Source organism: Oncorhynchus mykiss, chromosome 25 (genome assembly GCF_013265735.2).
Source record: "Oncorhynchus mykiss isolate Arlee chromosome 25, USDA_OmykA_1.1, whole genome shotgun sequence".
Lineage (NCBI taxonomy): Eukaryota > Metazoa > Chordata > Actinopteri > Salmoniformes > Salmonidae > Oncorhynchus > Oncorhynchus mykiss.
In genome coordinates, this window is record NC_048589.1 from 2428971 (window position 1) to 2449110 (window position 20140).

The 20140-nt window shown below is 41.7% G+C and overlaps 1 protein-coding gene across 1 annotated transcript; it reads left to right on the forward strand.

Annotated features, from left to right (window-relative positions):
• Positions 1-15364: 15364 nt before the first annotated feature.
• Positions 15365-20100, forward strand: gnpnat1 (glucosamine-phosphate N-acetyltransferase 1). Its single transcript, XM_021584319.2, has 6 exons — positions 15365-15561; positions 17106-17269; positions 17637-17699; positions 18104-18231; positions 18456-18517; positions 19068-20100. The coding sequence occupies exons 1-6, from the start codon at positions 15554-15556 to the stop codon at positions 19213-19215; spliced, it is 573 nt and encodes a 190-aa protein (XP_021439994.1). The 5' UTR covers positions 15365-15553; the 3' UTR covers positions 19216-20100.
• The last annotated feature ends 40 nt before the right edge of the window (positions 20101-20140 follow it).

The window sequence follows — 20140 nt, forward strand, 5'->3', positions numbered from 1 at the left end:
CTTTGTTTCTGGCCACTTTGAACCTGTAATCAAACCCACAAATGCTGATGCACCAGATACTCAACTGGTTTAAAGAAGGCCAGTTTTATTGCTTCTTTAATCAGAACAACAGTTTTCAGCTGTGCTAACATAATTGCAAAAGGGTTTTCTAATGATGAATTAGCCTTTTAAAATGACAAACTTGGATTAGCTAACACAACGGGCCATTGGAACAGGAGTGATGGTTGCTGATGGGCCTCTGTACGCCTATGTAGATATTCCATTAAAAAAATCTGCCGTTACCAGCTACAATACTCATTTACAACATTAACAATGTCTACACTGTATTTCTGATCAATTTTATGTTATTTTAATGTACAAAAAATGTGACCCCAAATTCTAAGTGACCCCAAACTTTTGAATGGTAGTGCACATGTCAGCAGGGATGAAAATGAAGGTAGCCCGAGGCTACTACTTTTCAGACTGGACTAGTAGACAATGTGCCAAACTAGCCTGACGAAGCAGTGAAATGGCTTACAGAAATGTGCCGAACTAGCCTGACACAGGAGTGAAATTTTGCCTTTATAAATTTCGTATGCCACAGATTTAGGACCTAAATGTTACCGGAGCTAGTAGAAATCGTGGTCTGCTGGCCAGTGCCCAAAATCCTTATATTCCATCCCTGCATGTCAGTCCATTTCAGCCGAACCCCCCTTATCAGTGTTGGTCCTCCTCAGTGACCTCACGGCTGAAGGTTTTAACTTTACTCTTGAGAATTAGAATCAGAAGTAAAGTATTATAACTCATAGCAATACTCCACCTCTTCGGGCAAATAGTACACTAGACTGTCCTGATCATCTAGTTGAGCATTCCAGATGACTCCTCCATCCCAGTAGAAATGTCCCATCGACATATTAGGATTTTAGATGGGCAGATAAACCAAAGCCCAGTCTGTTACCGTTACTATAGTCAAGTCTGTGAGTTATGGTATTTGAATATAGACGGTAACGTTTCAGTAAACTTAGCTAGCTAGTAAAAGTAACTTTGTTTTGTCTTTCAGACGGGTTGGCCCGGAAACCCAGTGAGAACACTTGGGTCTGCAGCTGCTATTTTCCGGTGGGAAAGAGAAATGGCCCTGTATTTACCAGAAAAGGTAGCTCATCCACCATGGCAGAAGAGAAAGAAGAAGAAGAGGAAGAGGAAGAAATAGACTGTTGATTGGGACACAAGAACAACCAATGAGGCATGAGGATTGGGTGTTGAGGGACCACTTGTCACATTCTCCAAGATAGGTTTGTGTTATGATTAACAATGCACTTTCTGTCGGCAGATTGAGCCTGTGGACCGGCAGGTCAGTAACTCATCAAATGTGATACAACAATGAATTTGTTGATATCTGTGCAGTATGTTTGTCACGTTTGTGTATGGTTCTGAATCACTTTTCACATTGTCCAAGGTGTGTTTGTGTTATGACAAACAAGGTGTTTTCTTCCAGATAAAGATGTTGATATGGCATTGAAAAAGACCCACCACTGACCAAATGTCTCTTTGTTTTCCAGTCCAACAGGAGTGCATCCCTCAGACCATCTGGTGCATGGACATCCTGTGCCAGTGTGATCTGAGAGCGAGCGTCCAGTTGTGGAGACTACAGCACATCGAGCCTGTGGGCGGACAGGTCAGTAACTCATCAAATATGATACAATATTGTGTAAAACATTGAATTGGTAGTTGCATCGAAATTCTGACTTTATGTCCCCTTTTCCTCATGTTTTAGACATGAGGCGTGACATGGGGAACGTCAGGCTCAACCCACGAGAAGCAGTGCTTGATCAACGCCACCCTCAGCAAGGAGATCTGCTGGAAGTGATGTACTCTTTCTTACACTCTGGGGTAAGACATCATTTAAACATCACAGATATAAATTCCTATTGTGCCCATGATAAACTGCAATGTGAATTCTGTTGTACTACTGAAAGAAACTGTGTGGAGATTCACTCAGACCAGTTCTTGTGATTGAACTTGCATTAACTACCGTACTGCTATTCTGAAAGCCTGCTGTGTGTGTACTATGTGGAATATTTTTGGACCATTGGCTTCCCTGAACACAGGCACTGACAGGATGTTCAACAAGAGAGCTGATCCAGTGCTCCCCATCCCCCAAAAAGGTAAGAACAAAAACTGATTTGTGTGCGGATGTTCACCGTTGCAGTGCCAACGTTGGGAGCATGCGGTCTTTGAAAACTCCTCAAGTCCAGCAATATGAGTCTGCCAGAGGTCGTCACGCTGGATGCGGATGGTGATGGAGGCTTTGGTGGTCCACACAACCAAGATGATGTCCATTCCAGTGATGTGGAGTTTCCCTTCGACCTGATGCCAGTAAGGATGGCCTTCACGGAGGCAGTAAGACCCTCCCTCCTTGATATAGACATTTTTTGACTTCACTGCCTCAATGGTATGGTCCCTTTACCATAGGTATACTTGACCACCAGCACTACTGTGGTGCCCACCAGACCATCCGGTGAGGCACCCAGGATCCCAGACCCTGTGACCCGGGTACAGGTCCTCCACTGACTGCACCTGGTTGGTCACGGTTTGCTTCCTCCACTCACATTCCATATCTTTTACAGACGATATTGTGAACCACAATAATAGCCCATGTAGCTGCATGGCTACACTTATGAGCTCCACAAGGCCATTCTCATGTGGTAGAGAGAATCCCCTGGTCACCTGTAGAGACCTACCAACATGAAGGATGTTAAGTGTTACATTTGGTAGAGAGTGTCACCTAGTTGAGCACCTAGACCTGGCCAAGAGGAAGGATGTTAATTGCCACATGCCTTTTAATGCATGACTTTGAACATCTTGAAATGCATTTGATGTACAAAATATGCTATATAAATAAAGTTTGATTTGGTTGATTTCATTACAGCTGCAGATATTTAATCTACTGTAATTTTCACATGATAAGTGCAGTTTTTCTATAAATTATCAAGTTAACAGTGAAAAGTTTATCACTTGACATATTAATCATATGGTTGGAAGGATCCTATAAATAAAGACTGTGTGAATGCATGTACCACTCTGAATAAATACTGTAGATAATGTGCCTTTGAAGATTTGTCTCTGGTCATGAAACTACAATACAGGCTGGATGTGTAAACAGAGTAAATTCTGAATGTCAATAGATTTTTTTTGATTCATTCTCATCAATGACAACATTCTAGAATTGTACTACTGTACTACTGAAATGTACACTCATCTAATGTTGGTATCCAGGGTAATCTGGTTAATGATTATTTTTACAATGGGTGGGTCTAATTCTGAATGCTTCATTCCAGCCGGTGTCTATTCCACAATTTACCACCAGCTAAATCTATGACGTTAAAATGCCTATTTACCCTGTTCCATCTGACTGCAATCCACTGTCGCATCAGCCCAGCTAGGTCATTTATAAACTTCATCTCCACAATAAAAAAGCATAGAGACATTATCTCACATTTCTTTTAGACTAACATTTTGTTTTCAACAGCGGAGATTTGTATAAACCTAACTGTCTGTCTCTCCGACATTTGCAACATTGTTTAAACATCCTCCAGCCGTCCCATAGTAATGAACGTGCCGGGACGAGACAGATAGGTAGGCAGCGTTTCTCAGCCAGTCTAAATTATGAATCAGCTGGCATGAATTACATTTTATTTTTGAATGAATGAAATTTTATTTTTGTGTTAATTCGCCAATTGGCAACCCATCACCTATGGGATTATTTGACACATTTAAAAAACATTACAATAACTCATGGTAATTAAATTATAGTTCTTCCGGTGTTCTCTGCATTGCGCATTGCATGAAGAGTGAAAAAATATATTAAAAATCTATACATAATAGTAAATAAGGTTATCCAAAAAATTACATCCCTAGAGCAGTAAAATAATATATATACACTGTGGCAGACCAGGAGGTTTGGTCAAGACGTTTACACAGATCAGACACGGACAGAGTTGGATTAGCTCGGTTTCAAGTGTGTTCATTTAATCAACAAAAGAAAAGAATAAGACCTCCAGGATACCGTCTTCTGGGGCTCCGGGGCCTTGCTGTATTCTGGGGGGAACAAAACTGAGCTTCCTCCGTTATCTCTGGGACTGAGCATGACTATATGGGAGTAACCTTTCTTCCCCCAGTCCCCTCCTCCGTGTGCTGCCCTTCTGGCAGCTTTATGGGACTCATTGGGTTTACTTGATAGCTACCTACACAAATAGCTAGCTAGAACAAAGTGTTAATAAGATAAATTCATTTAAAAAGATTAAAAGCAATACAAATAAGTTCTCCAGTAGGCAATCAGCCCCTTGATTACTCACCAACCACAACCTGCCCCAATTACTCCTGGCTGGAGAGCCCGTCGAGACCTGGCACATCCAGCAAAGGGAGCCATTGCCTCGTAATGTAGACTCCGTCTGTCACCAGGCCTCGATGAGTCTCCCACTGGGGGCTGACCTACGCCACAATGGGATTGAGATCCGGGCTCTTCGCTGGCCATGGCAGAACACTGACATTCCTGTCATGCAGGAAATTACGCACAGAACGAGCAGTATGGCTGGTGGCATTGTCATCCTGGAGGGTCATGTCAGGATGAGCCTGCAGGAAGGGTACCACATGAGGGAGGAGGATGTCTTCCCTGTAACGCACAGTGTTGAGATTGCCTGCAATGACAACAAGCTCAGTCCGATGATGCTGTGACACACCGCCCCAAACCATGACGGACCCTCAACCTCCAAATCGATCCCGCTCCAGAGTACAGGTCTCGTGTAACGCTCATTCCTTCGACGATAAACGCGAATCCGACCATCACCCCTGGTGAGACAAAACCGAGACTGGTCAGTGTAGAGCACCTTTTGCTGGTCCAGCGACGGTGGGTTTGTGCCCATAGGCGACGCTGTTGCCGGTGATGTCTGGTGAGGACCTGACTTACAACAGGCCTACAAGCCCTCAGTCCAGCCTCTCTCAGCCTATTGTGGACAGTCTGAGCACTAATGGAGGGATTGTGCGTTCCTGGTGTAACTCGGGCAGTTGTTGCCATCCTGTACCTGTCCCTCAGGTGTAATGTTCGGATGTACCGATCTTGTGCAGGTGTTGTTACACGTGGTCTGCCACTGCGAGGCCGATCAGCTGTCCATCCTGTCTCCCTGTAGCACTGTCTTAGGCGTCTCACAGTGTGGACATTGCAATTTATTGCACTGGCCACATCTGCAGTCCTCATGCCTCCTTGCCTAAGGCACGTTCCGCAGATGAGCAGTGACCCTGGGCATCTTTTTTTTGGTGTTTTTCAGAGTCAGTAGAAAGGCCTCTTTAGTGTCCTGTTTTCATAACTGTGACCTTAATTGCCTACTGTCTGTAAGCTATTAGTGTCTTAACGACCGTTCCACAGGTGCATGTTCATTAATTGTTTATGGTTCATTGAACAAGCATGGGAAACAGTGTTTAAACCCTTTACAATGAAGATCTGTGAAGTTATTTGGAATTTTACGAATTATCTTTGAAAGACAGGGTCCTGAAAAAGGGACGTTTCTTTTTTTTGAGTTTACATACATACATACATACATAACATATATAGATAAATAAAAAAAGAAACAGAAGTCACTTGAACCCAGTCTGGCACAAAGAGAAGATTCAAATGGGAGACAAGCCTATACACAATCTATATACACACATGCCATTTACCACATAGAATCTAAATATTTTTACAATTTAATTATCGGTAGCCCCTTTTATTTTATTCCAGGCTTTATCAAAATTTTCCGCAAACGGAAATACACAATGGAGAAAAAAAAAACATTTACATTTCTCCTCATCATTCAGCCACATAATGCCAGGGTATATCTGGTGGACTTTCTGGAATAAGAGCAAGCGTATATCGTGGATAAAATGAGTTTACTTCTCTATTTCTTCGTGGTAACAATAATTACATAGTCTTTCCTCTTCTGTTTCACCACAATACCGACCTGTTTCAATACGCAGAGGTAATATCCCTGATCTTACCTGTGCACATAGCGATCTCTTGCTTTTAGGTAGGTTATACACAACAAATCTCTAACACACAAATGCACCCTTGATCAAACAAAAGGTTCTCAATTTGGGTGTATGATTATTCTCTACCCATTTTTTTCATACTGCATCAATAGATTTTTTGTTGTATCTTTTGTTTTATCATGTCTCCCTTAATTTTTTTTTGTACAGATGTTCACAGTCAGACTGTTTGAAAAAGGTCAGACAGTTCAGTTGCCCAGTCTCCCCCTATGGAATGATCCCATTGAATTTTTTTACTAGCCATTCTGGCAGTTGGCATATCCAACAGTCTATTCTAAAGTTTCACCATACATGCCTTCCAGCTGGCATTATTTGTATGGATATACAGTATACAAAGAAATATCAATTTAAAAAAGGTAGTGCAGCTAGCCTGCAGTCTTTCCAGCTTCAGTTTGAAATTATTGTGTTAACTGTGTTGTTGGCTAGCTCCTCTCCTTTTCTATGCCAGTGAAATCACGCCTCATTAGCTCATTATTAGGGATGTATCCAAATAAATGTCACTAAAAAACAGCTCAAACGAAATGCAAATGCAGCTACTGTTGTTATTTTGGCTGCACTGTTTGACTGTAAGTTAAACTCGAACCGCTCCACTTCAGTCCCGTCTATGTCAATGGGGGGCTGTTCATCCATCCTTTTCCTATAGACCATGACCAGCTCCTTTGTCTTGCTCACATTGAGGGAGAGGTTGTTGTCCTGGCACCGCACCACCAGTTCTCTGACCTCCTCCCTATAGCCTGTCTCATCGTTGTCGGTGACACTGTTGTGTCATCAGCAAACTTAATGATGGTGTTGGATTCGTGCTTGGTCATGCAGTCGTGGGAGAACAGGGAGAAGCAGAGGGGACTAAGTACACACCCCTGAGGGACCACAGTGTTGAGGATCAGAGTGGCAGATGTGTTCTTGCCTACCCTTACCACCTGGGGGCGGTCTGGTCAGGAGGTCCAGGATCCAGTTGCCGAGGGAGATGTTTAGTCCCAGGGTCCTCAACTTAGTGATGAGCTTTGTGGGTACTATGATGTTGAATGCTGAGCTGAGCTTACATGTTCTATGTTTGAGCTGCTTTTGAAAGAAAAAGTCAAATTAAAAACATTGTCATTGCTGAATTTGATTTTCATTATAGCAAGCTAGGACTGATGGTTTGGTTAGCTAAACTAGGAAGTATGTCTATTTTGTTACCAAGGCAACTACTGTAGCTGCAGTAGCTAAGTAAACTTTATAGCTACTTGTGTTGTGTTAGCTAATCCAAGTTTATCATTTCAAAAGGCTAATTGATCATTAGAAAACCCTTTTGCAATTATGTTAGCACAGCTGAAAACTTGTCCTGATTAAAGAAGCAATAAAACTGGCCTTTGGACTTGTTGAGTATCTGGAGCATCAGCATTTGTGGGTTCGATTACAGGCTCAAAATGGCCAGAAACAAAGACCTTTCTTCTGAAACTCGTTAGTCTATTCTTATTCTGGGAAATTAAGGCTATTCCAAGAAACTGACGATCTTGAAAAACGCTGTGTACTACTCCCTTCACAGAACAGCTCAAACAGGCTCTAACCAGAATAGAAAGAGGAGTGGGAGGCCCCGTTGCACAACTGAGCAAGAGGACAAGTACATTAGAGTGTCTAGTTTGAAAAACAGATGCCTCACAAGTCCTCAACTGGCAGCTTCATGAAATAGTACCCGCAAAACACCATTCTCAACAGTGAAGAGGCGACTCCGGGATGCTGGCATTCTAGGCAGAGTTGCAAAGAAGAATCCATATCTCAGGCTGGCCAATAAAAAGAAAAGATTAACATGGGCAAAAGAACACAGTCACTGGACAGAGGAACTCTCCCTAGAAGGCCAGCATCCCATTTCTTTGCAACTATGCCTAGAAGGCCAGCATCCCGGAGTCGCCTCTTCACTGTTGACGTTGAGACTGTGTTTTGCGGGTACTATTTAATGAAGCTTCCAGTTGAGGACTTGTGAGGAGTCTGTTTCTCAAACTAGACACTCTAATATACTTGATCAATTAGCCTTTTAAAATTATAAACTTGGAATAGCTAACACAACGTGCCATTGGAACACAGGACTGATGGTTGCTGATAATGGGCCTTTGTACACCTATGTAGAGATTCCATAAAAAAATCTGCCTTTTCCAGCTACAATAGTAATTTACAACATTAACAATGTCTACACTGTATTTCTGATCAATTTAGCCGGCCGTGGCTGGGAGTCCCATAGGGCGGCGCGCAATTGGCCCAGCGTCGTCCTGGTTAGGGGAGGGTTTGGCCGGTGGGGCTTTACTTGGCTTATCGCGCTCTAGCGACTCCTTGTGGTGGGCCGGGCGCCTGCAGGCTGTCTTTTATTGTCAGTTAAACAGTGTTTCCTCCGACACGTTGGTGCAGCTGGCTTCCGGGTTATGCGAGCAGGTGTTAAGAAATGCGGCTTGGCGGGTCATGTTTTGGTGGATGCATGACTCGACCTTTCGCCTCTCCCGAGCCTGCTGGGGAGTGGCAGCGATGAGACAAGATGGTAATTATGAAATTGGGGGGGGAGTATAATTTACAACATTAACAATGTCTACACTGTATTTCTGATCAATTTGATGTTATTTTAACAGACAAAAAAAAATGTTTTTCTTTCAATAACAAGGACATTTCTAAGCGACCCCAAACTTTTGAACAGTAGTGTACATTTGCAAACAATGTAAAAAATTTAATAAGAAATCATTGAGTTAATAAAGCTGCATCCCCGGGTTCGGGGAGGGTTTGGTCGGTGGGGCTTTACTTGGCTTATCGTGCTCTAGCGACTCCTTCCGGCGGTCCGGGTGCCTGCAGGCTGACAATGATTGTCAGTTAAACAGTTTCCTCTGACACATTGGTGCAGCTGGCTTTCGGGTTAAGCGAGCGGGTGTTAAGAAATGCGGTCATGTTTCGGAGGATGCATGACTCGACCTTCGTGTCTCCCGAGCTCGCTGGGGAGTGGCAGCGATGAGACAAGATGGTAATTACGAAATTGGAAAAAAAGGTTTTAAAAAATATATATATTTAAGGGCCCATCCAAGAATGCTCAAGGTCATTGACCACAGATAAAATGATGTCAAATCACGTTATATGTACTGTGGCTTTGATTGAACTGATCATGTCAACATCATACTTTCAAAATCTTAGCTAGCAAGCTAGCAGTCATCATCATAAATTAAGTTGACAGTCTACTGGCAAATCCTTTTCCATCCTTGTCGTATGAAGAGAAATTATAGGTAAAACGTATCGGTGCTCATCGGCCATTGGACATAAACATTACACAACAATGAGGGGTTTGGAAGGAATCCGTGGCTAACTGCAAGCATAGCAAAACAATCACTAGCCTGCTATACAGTGGAGTGGATGTATGGTCCAAGTCAGGGTTGAAGGGTCTCTTTTCCAACCTTAAAAGGATAAACATTTAAAGTTGGACATGCTGTCAATCCGGCATGACTTCTGCCGCATTCGAAACAACTGGAAACTCGGAACTGGGAAATCTCAGACTTCAGTGAGTTCAAGACAACTGGGAACTTAAAAAAAAACTAGCTCCGCCTGGGAAAATAAGTTTCTAATGGTCATCCAACTTGGAATTCCAAGTTGGGATCTCGGGTCTCTTTCTAGATCTCCAAACTGAAGATCACGGAGTTCATGATTCAACCTTGTTTTTTTCCCGAGTTCCCAGTTGTCTTGAAAGCACCATAAATCCAGAGAATGCTAGACTTTGATGACAAAGTTTGATGATCAATTTTACCACGAAGGACCACCCTGTTAAACCCCGGTCAACAGCACTGCACCCCCCACAGCAACTCGCCCAAGCCTTCCCCATTTCTTCTTCTCCCAAATCCGTTCAGCTGATGTTCTGAAAGAGATGCAAAATCTGGACCTCTACAAATCAGCCGGGCTAGACAATCTGGACCCTTTCTTTCTAAAATGTATCTGCCGAAATTGTTGCCACCCCTATTACTAGCCTGTTCAACCTCTCTTTCGTGTCGTCTGAGATTCCCAAAGATTGGAAAGCAGCTGCGGTCAACCCCTCTTCAAAGGGGGGGACACTCTTGACCCAAACTGCTACAGACCTATATCTATCCCACCATGCCTTTCTAAGGCCTTCGAAAGCCAAGTCAACAAACAGATTACCGACCATTTCGAATCTCACCATACCTTCTCTGCTATGCAATCTGGTTTCTGAGCTCGTCATGGGTGCAACTCAGCCACGCTCAAGGTCCTAAACGATATCTTAACCGCCATCGATAAGAAACATTACTGTGCAGCCGTATTCATTGATCTGGCCAAGGCTTTCGACTCTGTCAATCACCACATCCTCATCGGCAGACTCGACAGCTTTGGTTTCTCAAATGATTGCCTCGCCTGGTTCACCAACTACTTCTCTGATAGAGTTCAGTGTGTCAAATCGGAGGGTCTGCTGTCCGGACCTCTGCCAGTCTCTATGGGGGTGCCACAGGGTTCAATTTTTGGACCGACTCTCTTCTCTGTATACATCAATGAGGTCGCTCTTGCTGCTGGTGATTCTCTGATCCACCTCTACACAGACGACACCATTCTGTATACTTCTTGGCCTTCTTTGGACACTGTGTTAACTACCCTCCAGGCAAGCTTCAATGCCATACAACTCTCCTTACGTGGCCTCCAATTGCTCTTAAATACAAGTAAAACTAAATGCATGCTCTACAACCGATCGCTACCTGCACCTACCCGCCTGTCCAACATCCCTACTCTGGACGGCTCTGACTTAGAATACGTGGACAACTACAAATACTTAGGTGTCTGGTTAGACTGTAAACTCTCCTTCCAGACCCATATCAAACATCTCCAATCCAAAGTTAAATCTAGAATTGGCTTCCTATTTCGCAACAAAGCATCCTTCACTCATGCTGCCAAACATACCCTTGTAAAACTGACCATCCTACCAATCCTCGACTTCGGCGATGTCATTTACAAAATAGCCTCCAATACCCTACTCAACAAATTGGATGCAGTCTATCACAGTGCAATCCGTTTTGTCACCAAAGCCCCATATACTACCCACCATTGCGACCTGTACGCTCTCGTTGGCTGGCCCACGCTTCATACTCGTCGCCAAACCCACTGGCTCCATGTCATCTACAAGACCCTGCTAGGTAAAGTCCCCCCTTATCTCAGCTCGCTGGTCACCATAGCAGCACCCACCTGTAGCACGCGCTCCAGCAGGTATATCTCTCTAGTCACCCCCAAAACCAATTCTTTCTTTGGCCGCCTCTCCTTCCAGTTCTCTGCTGCCAATGACTGGAACGAACTACAAAAATCTCTGAAACTGGAAACACTTATCTCCCTCACTAGCTTTAAGCACCAACTGTCAGAGCAGCTCACAGATTACTGCACCTGTATATAGCCCACCTATAATTTAGCCCAAACAACTACCTCTTTCCCTACTGTATTTAATTTATTTATTTATTTTGATCCTTTGCACCCCATTATTTTTATTTCTACTTTGCACATTCTTCCATTGCAAATCTACCATTCCAGGGTTTTACTTGCTATATTGTATTTACTTTGCCACCATGGCCTTTTTTGCCTTTACCTCCCTTATCTCACCTCATTTGCTCACATCGTATATAGACTTGTTTATACTGTATTATTGACTGTATGCTTGTTTTACTCCATGTGTAACTCTGTGTCGTTGTATGTGTCGAACTGCTTTGCTTTATCTTGGCCAGGTCGCAATTGTAAATGAGAACTTGCCTACCTGGTTAAATAAAGGTGAAATAAATAAAAATAAATAAAATAAAAAAGTGAGCACAGCACAACTAGGTGTATTGTATACTGCTGCATAAATTATGTAATATGCCAGGGAGATATATACACTGTAGCTAAGAAAGTAATACTTAGTGTATGTTGTGTAGTAAGCTGTTAGTAGCCCATGTGCCTCACGCTAATTATTTGCTCCCTTTTCCCCATATAATTTAAGCCTATTGTTCTGACTTGGTTGTGCTGGTTGAGGGAATGCCAAGAGTGTGCAAAGCTGTCATCAAGGCATTTGGGTGGCTATTTGAAGAATCTCAAATATAAAATATATTTTGATTTGTTTAACACGTATTTGGTTAATAAATGATTCCATATGTGTTATTTCATAGTTTTGATGTCTTCACTATTATTCTACAATGTAGAAAATAGTACAAATAAATAAAAACACTTGAATGAGTAGGTGTTCAAAAACTTTTGATCGGTAGTGTAAGTATACAGACCCTTTACTCAGTACTTTGTTGAAGCACCTTTGGCAGCGATTACAGCATTGAGTCTTCTTGGGTATGACGCTACAAGCTTGGTAGACCTGTTTTGGGAGTGTGTCCCATTTTGCTCTGCAGTCTCTCTCAAGCTCTGTCAGGTTAGATGGGGAGCGCTGCTGCACAGCTATTTTCAGGTCTCTCCAGAGATGTTCGATCGGGTTCAAGTCCGGGCTCTGGCTGGGCCACTCAAGACTTGTCCCGAAGCCACTCCCGCGTTGTCTTGCTGTGTGCCTAGGGTCATTGTCCTGTTGGAATGTGAACCTTCGCCCCAGTCTGAGGTCCTGAGCGATTTGGAGCAGGTTTTCATCAAGTATCTGTCTGTACATTGCTCTGTTCATGTTTCCCTCAATTCTGGCTAGTCTCCCAGTCCCTACCGCTGAAAAACATCCCAATAGCATGATGCTGTCACCACCATGCTTCACCGAGATGGTGCCAAGTTTCTTCCAGATGTGACGCTTGGCATTCAGGCCGAAGAGTTCCATCTTGGTTTCATTAGACCAGATAATCTTGTTTCTCATGGTCTGGGAGTCTTTAGGTGCCTTTTGGCAAACTTCAAGCGGTCTGAAATGTGCCTTTTACTGAGGAGTGGCTTCCGTCTGGCCACTCTACCATAATGGCCTGATTGGTGGAGTACTGCAGAGATGGTTGTCCTTCTGGAAGGTTCTCCCATCTCTACAGAGGAACTCTAGAACTCTGTCAGAGTGACCATCGAGTTCCTGGTCACCTCCCTGACCAAGGCACTTCTCCCCCGATTGCTTATTTTGGTCAGGTGGTCAGCTCTGGGAAGAGTCTTGGTGGTTAAGAATGATGTAGGCCACTTTGTTCTTGGGGTCCTTCAGTACTGCTGAATTTTTTTGGCACCCTTGCCCAGATCTTTGCCTCGACACAATCCTGTCTCGGAGCTCTTTGGACAATTGACTTGGTCTTTGCTCTGACATGCACTGTCAACTTTGGGACCTTATATAGACAGGTGTGTGCCTTTCCAAATCATGTCCAATCAATTGAATTTACCACAGGTGGACTCTAAGTTGAAGAAACATCTCAAGGATGATCAATAGAAACAGAATGCACCTTAGCTCAATTTAAAGTCTCATAGCTCATTTTTTTGCAAATATTTCTAAAAACCTGTTTTTGCATTGTCATTATGGGGTATTGTGAGTAGATTTCAGAGGATTTTTATTTATTTAATCCATTTTAGAATAAGGCTGTATGTGGAAAAAGTCAAGGTGTCTGAATACTTTCCGAAGGTACTGTATATAGAGAGTTGGGCCATAGCGGTTTCTGTCAGAACATTTAGAGAGCTCCACTTTCTCCTCCATAGCCGTTACTAATTGACCCTTCTTTATACTGATTATTTCAGATAGTTTTCAAAACCTATGAAGATGTCCAGTGAAAGCAGATATGCAATTTGTTGACAACACAACATAGTACAGACTTGGATACACATTATCCCAAATGCTAATCAATAAAAACATATGTTAAATTTGCAACTCTTTGCTGCTTGTTTACAGCGGTAATTTCATAGGGGAATTGTCAGAGGTGCTCTCGTACTGTTACATCACCAAAATGTTAAGAATAACGGTGCAAACATGGCAGGTATTCTAAAACCTGGCCCAACTACTTCAGAAAGTATTCACACCCCTTGACCTTTTCCACACTTTGTTGTGGAAAAGATTTGCTCAACAAGTCACATAAATCACAAGGAATAATAGTGTTTAACATGATTTTTTAAATGAATATGTCACCTCTGTACCTCACACGTACAATTATCTGTAATGTCCCCCAGTCGAGCTGTGCATTTCAAACACAGATTCACCCACAAAGTCCAGGGAGGTTTTACAATGCCTCGCAAAGAGGGGCGTGCACCCTTTGGTAAAAAAAATCAGACATTGAATATCCATTTGAGCATTGTGAAGTTCTTAATTTCAGTTTGGATGATGTATTAATACACCAAGTCAATACAAATATACAGGCGTCCTTCCTAACTCAGTTGCTGGAGAGGAAGGACACCGCTCAGGGTTTTCACCATGAGGTCAATGTTGACTTTAAAACAGTTACAGAATTTAATGGCTGTGATAGGAGAAAACTGAGGATGGATCAATAACATTATAGTAGTTACTCCACAATACTAACCTAATTGACAGAGTGAAAAGAAGGAAGCCTGTACATAATACAAAATACTCAAAAAAATGCATCCTGTTTGCAACAAGGCACTAAAGTAATACTGCAAGAAATGTGGCAAAACAATTCACTTTTTGTCCTGAAAACAAAGTGTTATGTTTGGGACAAATCCAATATAACACATTTCTGAGTACCACTCTCCATATTTTCAAGCATAGTGGTGGCTGCATAATGTTATGGTGATACTTGTAATCGTTAAGGACTGGGGAGTTTTTCAGGATAAACCGAATGGAGCTAAGCACAGGCAAAATCTGCTTTCCACTAGACACCGGGAGATTAATTCACCTTCCAGCAGGACAATAAACTAAACACAAGCCAAATATGCACTGGAGTTGCTTACGAAGAATACATTGAATGTTCCTGAGTGGCCAAGTTACAGTGTTGACTTAAATCTACTTGAAAATGTATGGCAAGACCTGAATATGGTGTCAAGCAATGATCAACAACGAATTTGACAGGGCTTGAAGAATTTTGAAAATAATAATGGGCAAATGTTGCACAAACCAGGTGTGGAAAACTCTTAGAGACATACCCAAAAAGACGCCTGTAGTCACTGCCAAAGTTGCTTCTACTCATGGGTATCAATACTTATGTAAATTAGCTATTTCTGTATTTCCTTTTCAATACATTTGCAAAATTTTCTAAAAACATGTTTTTACTTTGTTATTATGGGTTATTGTGTGTAGATGGGTGAGAGGAAAAAAACTAGTTATTTAATCAATTTTGAATTCAGGCTGTAACAACCAAAAGGTGGAATAAGTCAAGAGGCATGAATATTTTCTGAAGGCACTGTATACGGATCTTGGTCTTGTCTACTTAGTCCTGAGTGGAGTGGGATGTCTCACTTCCTCTTCCGTCTCTGGCTCTAGCATCTCTGCCACGTCATATAGTAGTGATATCAGAAGGAGGAAGAAAAAAATCATCTGTTTCGATCAATGATGTAAGCTAGTGATACTCTCGAAGAAGGAGATCGATCAAGTATTCATTCATCTCATTCCGATATTTATTCATCTGTACGTGTCCTTATATTGATGTCACCGTAAGTACATTGACATATTTTCTTGATTTAGCTAGCTACATTAGCATAGCTGAAGAGCAATGTTGTGAAGTGTAGCTAACGTCAGCTAGCCAGCAGATCTGATGAATTATAATTAGCTAGCTATAATTAACATGTTAGCAAGTAGTTACTCTCTCTAGCTAGCTAGTTGTTGTAACGTTAGCTTGTCAGGGAAAACATTTGTCAGGAAAAAGATTGTGGTACTATGGAAACTCATGGCAAAGATAACTAAACCATTGTTCTATCTGTGCTTGTGGCAACATAGTTACTGTGCCTTTTGGAAATAGTGAACATTTTATGACAACTAGCAGTGGTGTAAAAAGTACCCAATGGTCATACTTGAGTGAAAGTAAAGATGCTTTAATAGAAAATGACTCACGTAAAAGTCACCCAGTAAAATACTACTTGAGTAAAAGTAAAATATTTGGTTTTAAATATACATAAGTATCAAACGAACATGTAATTGCTCAAATATACTAAAGTATCAAAAGTTATAAATCATTTCAAATCCCATATGTTAAGCAAACCAAAGGACACCATTTTCTTGTTGTTTTATTTACAGATGGTCAGGGGCACACTTTAACACTGGGACATAATTTACAAATTAAGTATTTGTGGTTCGTGAGTCCACCAGGTCGGAGGCAGTAGGGATGGCCAGGGATGTTCTCTTGATAAGTGCTTGCATTCAAAATGTAACGAGTACTTTTGGGTGTCAGGAAAAATGGATGGAGTACAAAGTCCATTATTTTCTTTACGAATGTAGTGAAGTAAAAAATACGACTTAGGTAGTACTTTAAAGTATTTTTTACTTAAGTACGTTTTACCACAGACCGCTAGCAATGAACTAACCTTGCTCTTCTAGATTCATCAAGGGAAAAAATATAAACACTTCCATAACTAGACCAGTCCTTCGCTGTTTATGAAACAATTCTAGGCAAGACAATTGACTTTGACCACCATCAGTCAGTTCTTTTACTTGGCAAAAGGTGGACTGTAGGCCTAAATTCTTGTTCTATGGCTGCACCCAAATGTGTCCACATAGTGGGGTAGGTCCAACTCCTGTTACACTTCCTGGATAGGAGGATAGTATTGGAGGACATATTCTGAACATAATACAGTTGTAATTCAATCCCAGTAAATGTGAGATAAGAAGTTATTTCATCTGACAAAGCCAAGAGGACAGAATAGTGTCATTAAATTATTTATACAATTTCCTCAAGTTGAATGTTAGTCACTCACTGACATTGTCTACCATTTTGGAAACTGCCCTGAGTGTCTTTCAACTCAAATTTAGACTCATTTTGTTCCTCGGTACTATTTTATACCGTATTTGCTCGGTCAAAGTCCACTGTCTGTACATCAGAACTGAATTCGTCATTTCAAAAGTAAACATATTAAGCTAATCTTGGAGAAAGGATTTACACACTACATACAGTCAGTATTTGATTAGTACATACATCCTATTCCCACACCTTTAGGTCACAGTTTTGCTAACATTGTGTGTGTGTGTGTGTGTGTGTGTACAGAGCCTGTGGGATGCTGCTGGATGAGATGCCACTATTCGAGCCAGCTCTGCTCCAGGAGCTGGACTGGAGTAGCAAGACAGTGTCCTTCTCTCCCCCAATCTCCCCCTCCCAGCCTGGGGAAGGTCTGGTCCTCAGGCCCCTCTGCACAGCTGACTTCAACAGGGGTAAGGAAGGAAGGGCCACTACAACACACTGCTTTATCTGGGTTGTTTGCATTCGGCACCAACCGGAAGAAAACGGACTGAAGCAGGAACGGTCATTTGAGTTTTCCGTTGCAAAACCTTTTGCTACAGTGTTCCTTTATGAGCACGACCCTGACTGACATATTCCAAATAATAAGACTGACTTAACTGAACAACAATAAGAGACTGACTGACTTGTCCCTTACAATAGTGGCATTCCTGAAAGTCAGTGCTTTCACAATAAGAGACTGACATGTCTGGCTCAATAGTCGTGCATTCTATTCTATGTCTAAAATAAAATGTTGAATGTAAGTTTCCTAATAGTTCCAATGTTGTTTTTGCTACACAGGATTCTACAAGGTGTTATCCCAACTCACAACTGCAGGGGATGTTACGCCAGAGCAGTTTATTAGTAAGTTCCAATCAAAGCCTAGGTATGGCAATACACATTGACTGTTTCATTTTGACAGTGGATTTTGACATGTTGTAAAGTGAATGTACATTCAGATTTTTCAAAGGCATGGTATGTAAATCCTAAAACAAACATAAACAAAATATTGATATGCTTAAGAGCCATATTATCGTTTACTGCTAAGAACTGGTTATTTTATTTGACCTTTTATTTTGATAGGGAGTCATGCTGAGACCAAGGTCTCTTTTACAGATGAGCCTTGTATACACATCAATACACAATCATAGAAAACAAACACATTCTCCAGTAAAAAGGTCCTCAATAAGCATTTTGCCATATGATATCCTGTCCATCAGATGTAGATGCACACACTTCCCAAAATGATCCTGTATATTCTCTCGTAGAGAATTTTGAGCACATGAAAAAGACTGGGGACTACTATGTCATCGTGGTGGAGGACACAAACCTGGGACAGATTGTTGCCACGGCCACATTGATCACAGAGCACAAATTCATTCATTCCTGTGCAAAGGTAGGGTTTACCAACAATCAATATACATGAAACCCTCCCTGGATCTATGTCAACTCCTTTTTGATTGATGTACTTGGTCAAATCTTATCGGGCCGAATCATGACAGACACGCGTAACATTGCATTGATGACAATGGGATATTTTGCTCAAAACCACACGTTTGTCACATAGTTATTCAGCCCATTGAAGACTTCTGAATGTCTGACATTTCGTCTCATTCACAGAGAGGAAGGGTGGAGGAGGTGGTTGTCAGTGACGTGTGCCGGGGAAAACAGCTGGGGAAACTGTGAGTAGTCTCCACTGAGCTTAAAGGAAAAATCCACAAAAAAACCAATTCCACTGTTAAGTCTCAAAATGTTTTGCATGTCAGCAGTCAGTTGGCTTCTTGAAAATCCTATTGACAAGAAGCAGTGTCACTTGCCACATTTTTAAATTCTTATTTACAATGACGGCCTAGGAACAGTGGGTTAACTGCCTTGTTCAGGGGCAGAATTATATATTTTTACCTTGTCAGCTCGGGGATTCGATCTAGCAACCTTTCGGTTACTGGCCCAACTCTAACCACGAGACTACCTGCCACCCCATCATGATGACTTGACTGCAGACATGCAAAATATTTTGGGACTGTATGAACAGTAAACTAATGGAAAAAAATACCAAAATATAGTTTGACTTAATTGGTAGTCCTTGCCTCTCTTCCAACCCCTGTTCTGTAATACTATCTGGTAAAAATGGGCGTTACATTTCAGTGAGGTTGTAGCTTTAGCCTACTTGTCTCGCAAAACAAGGTGGGCTATTGTCCTTTAACGGTTCTTGTTTTCTCTCACCAATTTCAGGTTAGTGTCGACCCTCACTCTCCTCAGCAAAAAACTAGATTGCTATAAAATAACATTGGAATGTGCACCCAAGAACGTGGCCTTCTACACAAAGTTTAGCTACTCCGCATCAGACGAGACTTACATGCAGTGTCGCTTCTTTGATTGAGCATCGTAATCCCTCCCTGGGATTTGACTTGAAGAAATTGCTTCCAGGACATTGTCATAACATCCTAGGATCCCCTAACCTTCAAGTCATCTCCCCACCATCAGTCACCGTCCCTCTGGTCACAAAGCTACCTCACCTGGGGGAGATTTGGCATTGTGTCCCTGGCTTCTTAACAAAGGAATGTCAATCCAGTCTGGAATTTGGGACTTCTGCACATGCAATAAAGTGCTCTCTGCGCTTTATAGGAAACACATTGAATGATTTCCTATTTTTCAGTTTTTTGATTCAAATGTGTTAGAGGGTTTAGTTAATATTTACATATGTTAATTGCAACTTAAGATTTGCAGACTGGTCCACATGTGAGATGTCCCACGTACTACAAAGACCATTTGGTAACGGTTTGATACCTTAATGTAGGGCAGAAAACTTGGGACATTCATTATGCTAAGGTACTGCATATTTATTTTGGGAAATTTGACAATTACCCGCTGAAATTGTATTTTCTGTTCATTGGTAAAAATACTTTGATCTCAGTGCCCTTCAGACTGATAACTGTGCTGGCAAACTATTGGCCTATGGGGCAGCACAGAATGACTCAAGTTTGCTTTCACTAGTGATCAATGGTACATGGGTTATTTCAGACCTCAGGAAGTTCAAGTTGTACACAAGTAAAATCATGTATAGGTTTGAGGGAATTCTGTTCTAGAAAATACATAGCTACATTTGGTATGAAGATATGGGGTAAATTAAATGGAATTGTAGTGAAAGCTTATTTATTCAACCTTTAGGTTTTTCAGTTTAGTTTCATAATTATGCTGTTAGTCTTGGCAACTGGGGACATTTTTATTCTATGTAAAAATGCTAATAAATTATTTTTACACTGGTTGTTACTTTGTTGGTCAAAATACAAAAACCTAACGTATAT